General features: G+C 36.7%; 1 protein-coding gene across 3 annotated transcripts in view; it reads right to left on the reverse strand.

Moving 5' to 3' along the window:
• Positions 1-16,899, reverse strand: part of LOC136857901 (uncharacterized) — a 79,334-nt gene that overhangs the window by 47,470 nt on the left and 14,965 nt on the right. For all 3 annotated transcript variants that reach the window (XM_068225338.1, XM_068225337.1, XM_067136955.2), the window contains exons 2-3: positions 11,910-12,064; positions 5,231-5,396 (exon numbers count right to left, since the gene is read on the reverse strand). In XM_068225338.1, coding sequence (XP_068081439.1) covers positions 5,231-5,396; positions 11,910-12,064 — 321 coding nt within the window. The remainder of the gene's footprint in view (positions 1-5,230; positions 5,397-11,909; positions 12,065-16,899) is intronic.

Here is a 16,899-nt window from a genome sequence, read left to right on the forward strand (position 1 = left end):
ATCGAACCTGCCAAGTTGGGGTCAGAAGACAGCGCCTTAACCATAAATGACAGAGAAGAAAAGTGACTTATCTTAGGGACACTCCATGTCCAATTAAACAATGCTATCCACCCCAATGTCACCTATGTTAATAATGCAACTTACAACATCAAAATGATATGTCATCCATAGTTATTATGACCCTACAACATAGTCTAATGAGAAAAAAACTATAGAACTTCTGTCAAATTAAAATTCCAAAATAATTGATTTTACAGAAAATGTCTATTTCCCTGTTGTTAAACAACCCAGAGTTATGAAATTTGATACAAAAGAACATTTTAATACAACAAGTAATGCTATATATGAGCTATTCCTTCATTTATTAATATTTCTAAACTATTTGAAAATATATACAGAATAAGCAAGTCAGTAAGTTATTTATTCAGCATTAAGCAATTGCATGCAATAGCTTTCATCAATGAGTTAATAGAAAACATCCATCAGGCCAGGTGTGGGAATGAAAAAGTCTCCTGCATAAACTTCTATCTTTCCACTTCTCTTCTAGTATCTTCTCCTATTTTGGACTCCTCCTGGCGAGGTCTTTTTAATAGAAAATAACATTCAAAACACAACTATACTACAATTACAATGATTGTTGACTTACAAGCTATGTAAGAAATAGTTTATGGAACCATGCCTTATACATTGAAATGTGGTTCAAATGTGGCTTCTTGAATCATCCTGCTCGGCTATGGAATGAACTCTCACCACAGACAAAAGAACTATCTACTCAAAAATTTTGTAAAGAGGTAAAAAGAATGTATATGAATATCACAAGGTTGAACGTTTCGTGCATTAAGAAATTTAATCATGGCCCTCACTTCACAACTGGCGGGGTTCCCAATTTGTTTAAACATTTTAAACAATCACAGAAACAACACAGGCAATGCTAGCGTCACGCAACCTTGCACAGAGCAGGCAGACAAGCCACTGACGCGGTCTGACCTTGCCCAGTGGCTACCCGAGTCATCAGCACTTCATGCGGCACTAACGAGTACTACTTTCCAGATGACCCTCGTAAATAATTATTGCCACTGCTGTCTAAATAAAAGTACATATTGTCCCCTTCAAATTTGGCCTACAATAAGTATTTATTGTGTCTGTGAGTGCAAGATTATTATTCCATTAGCACGGGCGATATTCTCCAACCCTGTATTACAGAGACGTTCTCACCTGAACGGAACCGGTCTTGCTGGCGAGGGGAGCGAAGTATTGATTTTTTATTGAGCTGTCAGCTGTCCCCACATGACCCACTGAGAGGAGCCAAGGTCGCCTCGATATGAATCACGCATATCCAAGTCTCAGAGGGAAGTACTTTCGAGAATTGTAATAGCCTATCAGATGCTAGACGTCGGCCAATTACGGACCATTATGGTGACACACCCTCGTTCTGAATGTGCTTAAATACCCCAGTTTCCAGAAGAAACGCTCTATTTATATTTTATACTCCGATACTCTCACATTCACGACGCAGACGCTCCTTGGATTAATTGTTTGGCAGTACAAATCAATTACCCTTCATTAATATTTGAATCAATGAGTCTGGCAGATTTTCACGGGCAAAGTTACGTGTTATTCACCTTTAAAATTCATCGCGTGTGTGTGCAGAATACCTCCTAAAATTGCTTGTCAGTTTCAGCTTCTACTGTGCGAGAAGAAGGAAGAGGATCGCCAGGTGTTGGATCGAGTGTTTCAAGATGTTGCTACACTATGAAGAGGAACCCTACCACAACTCTGCATTGAACATCACGGCTACAATGGTGTGCTAAAATGTAGGCGATCTCTGACATGGGGAGATAGCGACCGAAGACAGATAACCCACCACATGTTCCAGATCATCGGCAGAGATCCGGTTTCATCATTCATTTAAGTACTCTTTTCTAATGTTTATCTGTTCATCTTTGTAGAAATAATGCTTACTTATTCATTAGTGGTAATATTTCTTCTAGTCTTGCAGTAGTTTTGAATATTTTCATCCTTCTTTCACATGGGATATGGTAGTATTGTCATTTGTGTGTGAGTGATTATTGGTCTCTATTAGAATAGCTAGAACGTGCGTGTGACTTCTACGATTATTCTAGCTGTCCCATTTAATAGTCTAGGGTGATTTAAAAATCATTGTCCTCACCGATAATTAATAATTCAATTTTGAAAAAAGAAAATTCAGAAGTCGTGTGGGACAGATTTACGGCATGTTTTGTCACGCCAGATTTCTATATAAAATTTTCTTCCTGTATGATTTAAGGCGTGTTAGTGTCATCTGGCATATTGTTGAACCCTAGTTTATGCGAATTTGAGATCTAGCATATCTAATAATAATAATAATAATAATAATAATAATAATAATAATAATAATAATAATAATAATAATAATAAATTTCATCTCGGGTTAAATAAATGAATAAGCGTCATGAGTTTAAATATTGCTTGATCTTGTGTGTAAGATGTTAATGTGTGCTCAATTAGGATGAATGTGAGCCTGGAATATGGCAGAATCTCGATGGATCATTTATTGTATTTTATTTACTTAAGAATGGATCATTTACTGTGTGTTATTGACTTGTGAATCCATTTATTGAGTTTTATTTGAAGAATACGTATTGTTAGACATAATTTCTTCAAGTGGAGCACATGTTAATTGGTAGACGTGGAGTTGAGTAATAATAATGTCGTGTCTCATGAACCATGAAAGCAAATGCCAATATTTGACCTGTACTATGTGCATTTCTGTAGACGACAATTTTTCCAGATATCAACCGCCGATGTTATCATGACCAACGTTGTAAATTTAATCTTCTTTAACTAAGTGATCATCCAGACTTCATCATATTTCTGAGGGATGTAAATTAATTTTTCTTTACCCGACACCGTCATTGAGAAATTTCAAATATCTAGGATCAAAATCAAATATAATATTCAAAGGCTAGAATTCGTTGTAAATAATGTAAATAATTCTCGTGTGCCTTAGTGTGAATGCTGTGTGTGTGTGATTGATAATTATTTCAGTGAATTGTGATATTTTTCTTTGACTATGGTTTTGACCCGGCCACGTATTCGTTACGTTGGGTCCTGGTTATCAGCATCATTGTTTGAGTTGATCTAACTTTTGAGAGTTAAACCTTTAGTGAATTTTATTTTGAATTTAAGTTGAGAAAGGTTCAGAATATCATACAGTAATGAATAAGGAAGAATTATTTCAGTGGACGAGGTTCACCATTTCTTTTTTGTAAAGCCTACGATGTTAAAATTTTTCTTAAAAGTGTCAGATACTAAAGATTGGCATCACGTTTGTTTGATCGAATATTAGAGAAAATTTCAGAGTAATAATTATTGTACAAGCACAATTGTGTGAAATTAAGTGCGAAGGAGACATTTTTGAGTAATATTTCCGAGAGAATTTTGGTTTCTTTATTTTTTCAATTTAATTGAGATAATGTTTAATTCAGTATGTTAGAGGAGTAAAGTTTTTCTTCGAGATCATGAATGTAGACATAAATAGATCTGATATTTAGACGTTCAAGACAAATATGAATCAGACAGTCTTTTATTTTCTTTCAACTTGTAAATAATAACGACATTATTGAGACGAGCCCTCCCATGAAAAAATTATTTTTTGTGTGTGTGTTTCGTTGAGCCAGAAGTAGGCTAATATCCATCTGTATATTTGCAGAATTAATGACGTCAAGCATATTGGAGAAATTAAGTGCTGTATTGAATGAACTGGCGGAGAAGAGAAAATAATTAACCATCAAGATTTGTTTAATTTAATTTGTTATTGTTGAGTGCTAGTTTGCAATAAATGTCAAAACCTGTTGTTTGATATTTTTGGTATTATTGTCGCTAGTCCTTGTCTCTTTCCCTACCTTCAGAAATAAGCAAAGCCAGACAACGAACGGTCCACCCGTGAGACTCTCGTTCTCCGGCTGAGCAAGCCCGGTAAGAATGGGGCAATAGGTATTTCTTCTTCATTCATATTTGCAGCTTTTATATCGCAAATTCAACTGAGACAATTTGCATTCACAAATAAACACACCTAGTACAACACGTGTGCAACACTACTCAATGTAAACACAGCTGACAGGCCGTGGCCCCAGGTAACCATGGTGATACACGGCTACGTATATCTCGTATTACTTCCATGGCCATAAAAGTTTGGCTTCCTTTGTGCCCAAACATTTGCTCTAGAAACTCCAGGGATATCGATCGACTTCAATCAGGTTAAGTAACTGCAATAAATAACTTCTCAAGTAGAATGAAACATAATGTTGAGGTAACCTCAATGTTGGACCAGAAAAGATTAAGAATAGAATATCTCCTATTACTGTAGTTCTTTTCACTGATAATATTAACTAATGCACTTATTATAACTTAAAAACAATATACTGTACATCACTTCATATTAAATTTTGTATTTTTGGTAAAGTATCTCCTATTAATGTAGTTCTTTTTCACTGATATAATTAATTAATGCACTTATTATAATTTAAAAACTATATACTATACATAACTTCACTGTAAATATTAATTAATGAACTTACTATAACTTAAAAACAAATTATGGTTGTACATGAAGCTGCTCTGTTTTTCAGCGAGACAGACTCATTTTGTTTTGTTCTCTTTTATTTTATTTTTCTTCAATCTTTTTAAACTTTGTGTTGTTTTTAAAAATAAATAAATAAATAAATAAATAAATAAATAAATAAATAAATAAATAAATAAATAAATAAATAAATAAATAAATAAATATTATTATTATTATTAAAATTTTTTTTTTTTTTTTTTTGCTATTGGCTTTACGTCGCACCGACACAGATATGTCTTATGGCGACGATGGGACAGGAAAGGGCTTGGAGTGGAAAGGAAGCGGCCGTGGCCTTAATTAAGGTACAGCCCCAGCATTTGCCTGGTGTGAAAATGGGAAACCACGGAAAACCATTTTCAGGGCTGCCGACAGTGGGATTCGAACCTACTATCTCCCGAATACTGGATACTGGCCGCACTTAAGCGACTGCAGCTATCGAGCTCGGTATTATTAAATTAGTATTACCAGTTTAGTCTGACATTCTTTGAGTAATATTTAAATGTACTGTTGTTTCATAGGTGAAATATCTTATTCAAGATAGAAGTAGATATTGAAACTGTTTTGAGATTAGCAATAATCTACGAAAACTATAAATATTATACTTACGTATAACAGTTACTTTAGCAGCACCAACCCGTTTTCTTCCATCATGTCGTAATGATGTCAGTCGCCAGTAACCTTCATCATCCACAGAAATATTTTTAATTCGAACACCACAGTCCCCTGATTTTAAACCACTGCCCCAATACTGGAATCTAGGATTTATTTCTAACTGTAAAAAAATAAATATAAATATAAAAATATCAGAATGTTCCCATTTATATACCATACTAAGCATGCACTACAAAAGTCACCTAGCCTCATTTTTTCTGTGGTTCAGCATTTACAGATCATTTCTTTAACATCTTGAGCTGAAGAGAAACAGGATGTTTGTCTGTTAAGTCTTCAGCCCAAAGGCTGGTTCAATCCTCAAAAAGCACTACAAAAGGTTATGCGGTTTTAAAGTAACTGCAAAGACTGATGATGGCACCATAATGAAGCATACAAGCTAGGATGAGGAGTGAAGTAGTTTGTCACCGTTGTCATCACTGGTCCAGAGCATGCAAAACCAGTCCTATGAGTGGCATCGTTTGTAACAACAGACAGATGCACTAGTTGTGTTCCAGATATCGTTCATTACTCAGTACCATCCATATACCAGCAACTTCCATACTGTCACAGCCATAAATGATCCAGAGACTTTAGTGGAAGCTACATTTTGCTCTGGCCTGTGCCAAGTGACATGAAAAAGTATTACAGACTATGAATCTCATGTTAGATCCGTATTGACTGTTGAACTTCTTATAAAATTGTACAAAATTATTTTGACATCCTAGTCAATACTATATTATTTTAAGTCCAATTAAGATGAAACTTTACGCACATATAGAAATGTTTTGACCCGGCAGTGGGTCATCTGCATTAAGACATATATAATGAATTAAAAACATCAGACACACAAAATGAAATGTTATTCAAAAAGTTCTTTCTTAAAAAGCATGATTAAAGTTAAAAAACTGTGAAATGGTGATCGTTAAAACAATCTTGAGCTGGAGGTCTTTTTGTTTCAAACAAAAACGTTTTCCCTTGGTGTGGTTCAACTAGTATCTGTAAACTGTTGGGTTGGTTGTAGTGTTCCGACATGGGCTGATATTTAAGCATTATTAAAGTTGAACCGTCTGACTTTAGTCTGTAAAATGGATAATACAAATTGAATTAAAAGTTGAAAACTGGTGACTAACAGGAAAACATTCAAAGTAAGTTATGAAGAATAAAAAATTAACTTACGTTCCATGGCCCGCTAGTATCACCCATGTTCTCTGACTACGGAGTCCAGCTCTCGACTGACTTGCTGCCGCAGTCAAGATGCAAGACGTGTTGCTAGGAAGAGGAGGAGTGGGAAAATGGGGCAGGGCTTGCGGGAAAGTGAAATGATTGCATAGGCTGAGGATGCTTGAAATCAAGTGAAACATGTCCCTATAAAATAGTGTTGTAGCATTATGAATTTCTAACAACATAAAATCAATTGTATTGAAAAGGTGGAATAAAAAAATAAAAAACACAATATTGTAAGTATATTATTAAAGTGAGAGTATGCGGAATAATGGGGGTGGTAAATGAAACTGAGTGTAATAATTGTGAGTAATTCTGTTCCTGTTTTTTACTACAAATAATCGGAATGAATGTTTCCCATATTATGTTCTTTTCTTCATTTATCTCATTTAAGTTGAGGGCTGGATTCTTATATTGATCCACACTAATGCACCATCTGCAAAATAACCTTGAACAACAGATTCAGCACAAAATTTATAAATAAGCTAATCAATAAACATACTAACAAGCCCACAACTACTTTGACTAAAGAGCCAAAAACTAAAAAAAAATCCCACATTCACATTTAGCAATAATAATACATATATAAGATCACTAACAACCTAAGAAAACAGAACCTAAAAATTGCTTTCTCAACCAGCAACACTAATGAAAGAATAGTACTTAACTCTCACACAGTAAATACTAGCAATAAATACATAAATTCTGGGATATATAAATTAGAATGCCAGGGATGCGGATCAAGTTACGCCGGACAAACTGGTAGGAACTTCCTCATAAGATATACAGAACACTGTAACACTTTAAATTAATGAATCTGTTAAACAAAAAATTAAAACAGCTCAAAGGGGCATGAAAAGATTGATGCTGGTTTTCTCATGAAGGAACAGAAAGAGAGCAAGTGATGTGCTCAATTACTAAGGTTAGTGACAACATTCAAAGAGTGGCAAAACTGAAATGACAGTGGGCTAAACATATGGCTCATAAAAGGGACTGTAGATGGACAAAAGTTGGTCTTGAGTGGAGTCCAACATAATAAGAGGAAGACCACCGGACTGACGGGACAAGGACTTAAGGAGAACTACTAGAGACTATTGGCAGATAATTGCCCAAACCCATACTGCCTGGAAAGAACTATTACATAATTATCTTCCTTCACAGACTTTATGAGGGCACATCATATAATGATTGAATCGGATGATGACGATGATGATATCAGAAGCCCTCGTATATAAGACAACCCTGACTTTTCTGAAGGTATTTATTACAAAAATGAAATACAGAATAATTACAACTTATTTAAGCTCTCAAAATAATTGAATAAATCCTAAAGTAAATCTAAGAACAGAAGTTCTATTTTAACATAAAATATTGTGAGCTTTCCTCAGTTTTATTATGTAATGCTGATAGGCGACCAAATTTTTCAGCTTAATCAACCAAAAGAGATTGAACAAAAATAGGGCGCCATCATAAATATAGTCCGCAATGGTGTATCATTTGTTAACACCACCCCAGGCTTGCCTTAAATTCAGTTTTTAAACATAACAATTTTTATGTAAATGGATGTAACGTTTTATTCTGTTTGCCCCAGTTAGACCATATGTAAAATAAAGCAGTTATCAATGCATTAAATGACACAGGTTGCAGAATGCACTGGCTACACAATATATTTTTATCATAGTTCTTTGTGTAGGCCATCATGCATTTAAGTGTTTTGAAAAGTCATGACCGAATTAAGTACCGAGCTCGATAGCTGCAGTCGCTTAAGTGCGGCCAGTATCCAGTAATCGGGAGATAGTGGGTTCGAGCCCCACTGTCGGCAGCCCTGAAGATGGTTTTCCGTGGTTTCCCATTTTCACACCAGGCAAATGCCGGGGCTGTACCTTAATTAAGGCCACGGCCGCTTCCTTCCCATTCCTAGGCCTTTCCTATCCCGTCGTCGCCATAAGACATATCTGTGTCGGTGCGACGTTAAGCAAATAGCAAAAAAAAAAAAAAAAAAAACCAGAATTAAGTGTAACATGTGTTAATTGTAATTATTTTAAAAGGAAGTACCACAGGGCAACTGTTTTCTATATTAATCAAAAGTAACTGGTTGTTAGACAACACTGCAAACAGAAACCACACAGAAGGTTGTGTAAACATCCAATAATAGGCAATCAAACCCATTCCTCATACAGTATATTTCATTACATACGCGTAGCTCCCATGAGTTGCATCCTTTACCAGAAGATTATGAACTTGATCCATTTGTCTGTGCTGTGACCTTGTACCTTGTGCCTGACATGCCACATCCAGTCTCTTCATTCTAATAACTCTGCAACTAATTTGAAAAACCTTGGTTTTGCTTCTACTGCACAAATCCAGTAAAAAGTCTATCAGCTTCATTAAATATTCCTGTCTTTGATCTTCTAGATGCTTCTTTTGAGGTGCTGGCATTCTTAAACCTTTCTTTGTCTTTCTGCCAAAGTAGTACTTCACACTCTAACACATCCAACTTTTTTGCAGTTTGTACATTATTAGCATGTTCTGTTTTGTGTAAAACCTGCAATCTGAAGTTTATATCATAACCTCTAACCAAATGATTGTTGGAAAAGATACGTGGTAGAATATCAGGAAATGTGAAAGATGAAGAGACACACTGGTGGAATGATAAGGTCAATAGTAAAGTGTAGGAAAAGAAAATGGCTTGGAAAACATGGAAAACATCTAAGACTGAAGAAAGTAGAAGAAAATATGTGGAGGCAAAGAATTTGGCCAAGAAAATAGTGGAGGAAGAAAAGAGGAAAAGCTGGGCCTTATTCACACAGAAATTGAGAGATGATATGCAGGGCAGTAAGAAATTATTGTATGGTATCTTAAGAAACAAAAAGAGAGATCAAGTAAACACCAGATTTGTGAAGGATGAAGACGGCAAAATATTAAGAAAACCAGAAGAAATAAGATATAGATGGAGAGAGTATTTTCAGAAATTTCTGAACATGAGAAATAATAACAGTCATTGTCCGGCTCCATGGCTAAATGGTTAGCGTGCTGGCCTTTGGTCATAGGTTCAATTCCCAGCAAGGTCAAGAATTTTAACCATAATTGGTTAATTTCACTGACACGGGGGCAGGGTGTATGTGTCGTTTTCATCATCATTTCATCTTCATCACGACACGCAGGTCGCCTATGGGTGTCAAATCAAAAGACCTGCATCTGGCGAGCCGAACTTGTCCTCGGACACTCCCGGCACTAAAAGCCATACGCCATTTCATTTCATGACAGTCATTCAATGGACCACCAGGAAAGGCAATTAGTTGATGAAGAAATGGATAAAGAAATCACAATTAATGAAAATAAAATGGCAGTAAGAAAGATGAAGAATGGAAAAACTGCTGGAATACATGAAATTTCAGTGGAGATGATATAGGCAGCTGGAGCTGTAGGCCTGCAGTGGACATATCAAGCTCTCTGGATTGTCTGGGAGAATAAGGAGGTCCCTGAGGATTGAAAAAAAGGAATAATCATCCCAATTTTCAAGAAAGGCGATAAGAAAGTATCGAAGAACTACAGGGGAATTACTCTGATATCCCACGTTGCTAAGATAATGGAGCGGATACTGGAAAGTAAGATACGGTTGAGGGTTGAAAATCAGGTGCAGGAAAATCAGTTTGGTTTCAGAAGTGGAAGGCCAACAATAGAGCCCATTTTCATTATGAGACAACCAATGGAAAAGCAATGGAAGTATGGGAATGATATGATGACATTCATTGACATTGAAAAGACATATGACAGTTTCCCCATGACTAAAGTTTGGGACAATCTGGTGTAAAAACGAATTGGACAAGGATTAATAAAAATGATCATGGCAATGTACAAGGAATGTTGTAGTTGCGTGCAAACACAAGTTGGCAGAACAAGTCGGATCAAAATCACTAGTGGGCTGAGACAGGGAAGTGTTCTATCACCAATCCTGTTTACAATAGTAATGGTGGATGATGACATAAAAACAGCAAAAGCAGCATATGGAGGAAGAGAAATGAACATGTTTTTATTTGCAGCTGATATCGTGATTTGAGGAGAAGGCGACATGAAGGTTCAAGAACAGTTGGATGTGGTGAATGGGAAGATCAAAGAATATGGACTGAAAATAAGTGTAGAAAAAAAGTAAAACTCTTGTTATGACTAGAGGGGAGAAGGAAGGGAAAGGTCAGATTAGACTTGCAGACAAGCCTCTAAAAGTAGTGGAGACGTTCAAATACCTGGGGAGTGAATTAATGGAGAATGCTCAGCTGGGTGCTGAAATTAGTAAGAGAATTCAAGCTGGAACCTAGTTCTATCATAGTGAAAGAAACATGTTATGGCACAAAGATAAGCCAATGGAAACAAAGGAAATTACATATGTACAAGATGTATTACGTACCCATAACAACTTACGGAGCAGAAACTTGGACAATGACAAAGAAGAATGAGAGTCGAATACAGGCAGCCAAAATAAAGTTCTTGAGGAGTATGATATAGAAGAGTAGAAGAGACAAAACAAGGAATGAGAAAATCTGGAAAGAAATTGGAGTGGGAAAAATGAATGATAGAATAGAGAAGAGCCGATTAAGATGGTTTGGGCACATAAAGGGAATGAGTGATGAAAGAATGCCAATAAAGGTGATGGAAATGCAAATGCAAGGAAGGAGAGGCCGCAGAAGACCACGAATGAGATGGAAGGACACAATCCAACGCAGTATTAGATAAAGAAACCTGGACTGCGACACAGTGTTGGAGGAGGAGTGGTGGAAAGACCGAAGAAAGTGGAGATGAACCATATTTGCCCCTACCCAGCTACAGCTGGATAATGGTATCATCATCATCATCATCATCATCATAACCTCTCTCGACTCTATTTAACTGAAGTGACAAAATACACTCCCCTTTCCACATGACCTTCCATGATTGGAATGGTGATCAGATCTTAATGCATTAACACAATGATGCCAACCCAATTAGTGATAGATAAAAAAACCCAAGGTGCAACAGGCCTGAAGGGCCATGGCCTATCAAGCAACCACTGCTCAGCCCAAAGGCCTGCAGATTATGAGGTGTCATGTGGTCAGCACGACAAATCCTCTCAGCCATTTCTTTGTTTCCTAGACCGGGGCCGCCCCAAGCCACAAATTGGAAAAGAATCAGCAACACCTGAGAAATTTCAGTTTATTTGTGACCTTGAGTTCAGCTGCATTGTGCATAGTGAATTCCATCACTCAAGCCGGGGAATGATACAAAGAGACCTTCACAAGTCTTTAAATGTTAGGCTGTGCATATAAGACAACTATAGATTTTATTAGTACACTTTCATGTAAAAAACATTATATTATTTGGGCCACTACTATCACAAAAATAAACACCCAAAACCATATGTTCTTTATCCATACCATACCTCTTCATCACCAGCTTTCAGTAATGTATAATTAGTAGTTCCATACGGTGTCGTGATAAAGCATATTGTTTGATTTTCATTTGGATCTTCAAGTCTCAGCATAACTTCTTCACCAGTGACAACTGATACTTCATCAGGAAACACATGAGTTGTTTCTGTAAAGAAAATAATTTTGATATGCTTTGCATACCATCTACAAATATCTGAAAAATATTATGAAGGCATGATAAGCATCTGAATTTTACATGAAAGGACAGTACAGTACTACACAGTACTGCATTGCATTCTCATTGGTCCTGTGTGGTGGATTTAAGTCTATCGAGTGAAGCAACATTACATGATGTAAAGCAGATGATAATCACTTGAATACTTCATCATTTATGGTCATAATGGAATACTAAAATTATTAAGGATATCACATCAGCATGTGACAGCTATACAGTTAACTGAGTGAAACTGAAAAAGGTTGCATTGTTGATAAGTGAGAGTGTAATGTATTGTTGCACAAAATTGCACAATGAATGGCAGAATAGCGTGCAGTATTTTTGTTATGCAGAGAATATATAGAAAATGGTTTAAGAAATGATGTATCACATAGGAACAAAGTTCTTAATGCACTACACCAACAAATGCCAGAGAGAATCATCTACAATATTTTGCCACCATTTCTCACAACATAGCTTGAGTGCTCATTAAACACCCTAAAGAGCGTTGCTGAAAAATCATCACCAGACTCCAAGGCTGTGAATGGCATAACTGAGAGGAGGAAGAATTTTGTTTTTCTGATAAACTTCACTTCTCTTTAGATGAATATAATTAAGTGCATGCCCATCAAAGGATGACCTGGTGAGAGTCAGGATTATATTCATAGAAAACATACAGCAACAACTCAAGGCACTGCGGTCTGGACTGCGAATGGGTATGGCAACAAATCCTCTCTTCTGTATAGTCTATACCTAACACCATTACAAGTGCTCATTACATCAATGAAGTTCTGACACTGTCGCGGCCACCGAATTAGGCGGGTGAGGAAAACTGCGCTGTCCTCAGATATGAGAACGGCAAAGCGACAGATGGTCGAGAGTCGCTTACCTCCGAGCATGGATTGGCAATGCTGATCGTGCATTGCTGTCTAGTTGAAGCCCATCCGCTCAAGGCCACCTTAACCTGAATCATTCCCTGTCATGCAGCTGCTGAGCTCGCACCGTAAGTGCTGTTAAAGATGGATAGTGAATGTGTTCAGCCTGGTGTTTCTTCGGGTCTATCATCTGAAGGGGACGAAGTAAGTGTGAGAAACGAACAAGAAACTCCTCTGAAGCATCACCAGTTGGAAGGGCTTAAAAAGAGGGATTTAGCCAGCCAGACAAAATCCGTTATAGTGAATGTATTGCAATACGTGCCGACTCAAATATTTTGCAGACTGTGAACTTCAAGAAAAGCCAAGAATTGACTGCAACAGTGTGTAATGTTAGCCTTCATTCAGTCCAGAGATGTGTTAATGAAGCGAAATATTCACCCAACCAAAAAATACTCTCATCTCCAAGGAAAACCTTGATGAATTAGCTCTCTCTTGGGGCCATGAGGTAGTAAGGTTGCCACCCTGCCACTGCCAATACAACCCAATTGAATTGATTTGGGCTCAAGTCAAGAGAGAAAGCAGAGAGGAACAAGCCATTCAAAATAAAGGACGTAGAAAAACTCGCGTCAGAAGCCATCGACAAGACCATGTGACTGCTGCAGATTGGGAAAAGCGCTTCAGTCGCCTAGAAAATCTTCAAGCAGACGATTGGGCCAAGGAAATAGTAAGGGACGAAAGAAGAGAGCCATTCATCATCAGTGTAAATGACAACTCGACAGATAGTGAGATGGGTGATGACAGTGACTAAGAAATCTTAGACTGCCTTGTAGCTAGAAACCGATTCCTAATTCATTGTAAATTAATGTAAACCTATTCTTTAAAGTAGTTATTTTTCTATATTACTCAGTCCAATATACAATATTCAAATATTTAAAGTTATAATGTGATAAAACTGATACAGATTAATATGTAAGCCGAAAGTATTTACGGCGTCCTGCAGCCTGTGCTGGCGCACGCGCCCTGAACTGCCTTAGCTAGCGACATTTACATGATCGTTTTCCGAGCCATTTTCCAGGAAAACTACAAGACTCACGGAAATATGTTTCAGATAAGAAATATAAGTCAGGCAACTTTTTACTTTTTTCCTGCAGACGAAATTTTATTGGCTGAAGAAATAAAAACTTGGCCACTTACTGAAATTTTCAAAACATGATTCTATGGATTTAAATTTACTCGTTCAAGATTTTATTTTTGATAATTATTTAAAGTGGTTTATATGAAAAATAGTTATATCACTGAAATCAGCAGTCTTTTCTGAAGCTTGTAGTATAATTTGTTTTGAAATATTGTATGAAGTAACAACAGGAGCTTGAGAGAAAACAATCTGCCTCACGCTCCGAAATTATGTGTTCAGTTAGACATTTCTTTGCCAATTGCTTCATAACCTTGGCAACAGCGTAATTTCTCTGACTCGACTAATTTGGTGGCCGCGACTATAGTCTAGTATCTATTATTGCAAACCAACTTCAAGGCCACAGGATAAACATGTGCTTGTTTAAGAGATAACAGCATTCTACTTTTGCCATGACCCACTAGATTACCTTAATTATTACCTATGGAAAATGTTTGGAGACATGAGCAAATGATAGGTGCAGTAGTACACCATTAGTCAGAAAATTTTGTTAAACTTAGAGGACAAGTGAACTATGAGAGAATGCCTATTCCTCAGGATACAATTAAAACATTTGTTTGTTTTTTGGTTTATTGCTGCAAAGGCAAGCAGAGCAGGTTGTACAAGACATGAGTAGACACCCTACTTATTCATTTTGCACTTCTTGTTCATATCATAGAGAAATATTAATAACTTTTAAGTACTGCATAATAAAGATGACTACAACAACAGCCTCATTGTGTTCAGTTAGTTTTGAACAAGTGAATATTTCATATTCATGACTGCATTGTACTTGAAATAAACTTCCATGTTACAAAACAAAAGTGGCCAACAAGACAACAGTAGGATCCAAATTTCCAATTTTGTGTTGGATGCTCTAACAATGGAGTTATGGTAGCCTAGGTCATATTCATTCTGTTGGAAAGGATCTGAGCTAAAGGTCAGTCACCACTGCCAGCACAACTGTAGAGTGTGTGCTTCAAGTGAACATTTAGTTTTCACGACTGCATTTGAAATCAACGTCCAGCTTATTAGATCGTGTTGGGTACGGTACCTATAGTACGTGCTGAAGAGATGTTAACCCTCAACCACAGACATGCATAATGAGAGCCATCAACACTGATACCACTACTGTATTTAGTATTGGATATGAAATGCATTGTGTGGTGTCCTTATACATTTCTTTGCTCAATTAATAATACACTGCTGTCTTTAATTAATAACATCATATATTCTCATTTTCACGCCAGTACTGCTTGTAAACGCAAGAGTACACTACACATATAGACTTATCACTGAAATTCCATTAAGAAGCAAAGAGCAGTGAACTAAATTAGTGGCATAATACACATTCAGTGACAAAGTAAAATAAAAATTGAACTAAAACCTATCTATCTAGCAAGGATTATGAAAATTAGTAGAAGTAATAATGTAAGCATAGATATGTCATCTATGTGGCCATTGGTAGAATAATATGTCTAACATATCTCACTGTATATGAAATAGCTGGATACAATAGAGTACATCACACAACTAACTTCCAGTCAGAAACTAGGTTTATGCTCACATTCATAAAGTAGTGGCAACGGTTTGATTTACACATTTCAGATTCTGAAGTGGTAGAAAAGACTGTATGTTTGTTGTTTGAAGGTTAAGTACGGAACAAAAATGGTCATGTACTATACGTACCAAACAGAACCTAATAAACAGCAAGTTTATTTTGAGTAGAATGCAGTCATGAAAACTAAATATCCACTTGAATTGGCTCACAGTAGCAACAAGCATGTATTCTATAATTTTACTGACAGTAGTGCCAGACTTGATGCTCAGATTACTCCCAACAGAACAAATATGACCTAGGCCACCACAATCAGTCACTACTGATCTGCATTTAGGGCAGTCGCCCAGGTGGAAGATTCTCTATCAGTTGTTTTCATGCCTTTTCTTAAATTATTGCAAAGAAATTGGAAATTTATTGAACATCTCCCTTGGTAAGTTATTCCAATTCCTAACTCCCCTTCCCATAAACAAATATTTGGAATTTCAGGTTTAGCTTGGAACATACCACTTAGTCGAGCAGCTCGTCTCCTTTCACCCAAGTCTTCCCAGCCAAAACTTTGCAACATTTCTTTTAACACTACTCTTTTTTCGAAAATCACCCAGAACAAATCGAGCTGCTTTTCTTTGGATTTTTTCCAGTTCTTGAACCAAGTCATCCTGGTGAGGGTCCCATACACTGGAACCATACTCTGAGGTCTTACTAGAGACTTATATGCCCTCTCCTTTACATGGTCACTACAAATACTAAATACCCTCATAACCATGTGCAGAGATCTGTACCCTTTATTTACAATCGTATTTATGTGATTACCCCAATGAAGATCTTTCCTTATATTAACACCTAGGTACTTACAATGATCCCCAAAAGGAACTTTCACCCCATCAATGCAGTAATTAAAACTGAGAGGACTTTTTCTATTTATGAAATTCACAACCTGACTTTTAACCCCGTTTATCATCAGACCATTGCCTACTGTCCACCTCACATACTGCCTTGAAGAATTCCCCTCTTAATTATTACACGGTCAGATAAAGCTTTGTCTACTCTAATTCTCTGAGTCCTATTTTCTACAAATATAGCAACCCATTCACTCACTCTTTTGTCTAGTCAAATTGCACTCATTTTTGCCAGTAGTCTCCCATGATCTACCCTATGTCAATCACGATAGTCCATTTGACTT

The sequence above is a fragment of the Anabrus simplex genome, chromosome 1 (assembly GCF_040414725.1).
Source record: "Anabrus simplex isolate iqAnaSimp1 chromosome 1, ASM4041472v1, whole genome shotgun sequence".
Lineage (NCBI taxonomy): Eukaryota > Metazoa > Arthropoda > Insecta > Orthoptera > Tettigoniidae > Anabrus > Anabrus simplex.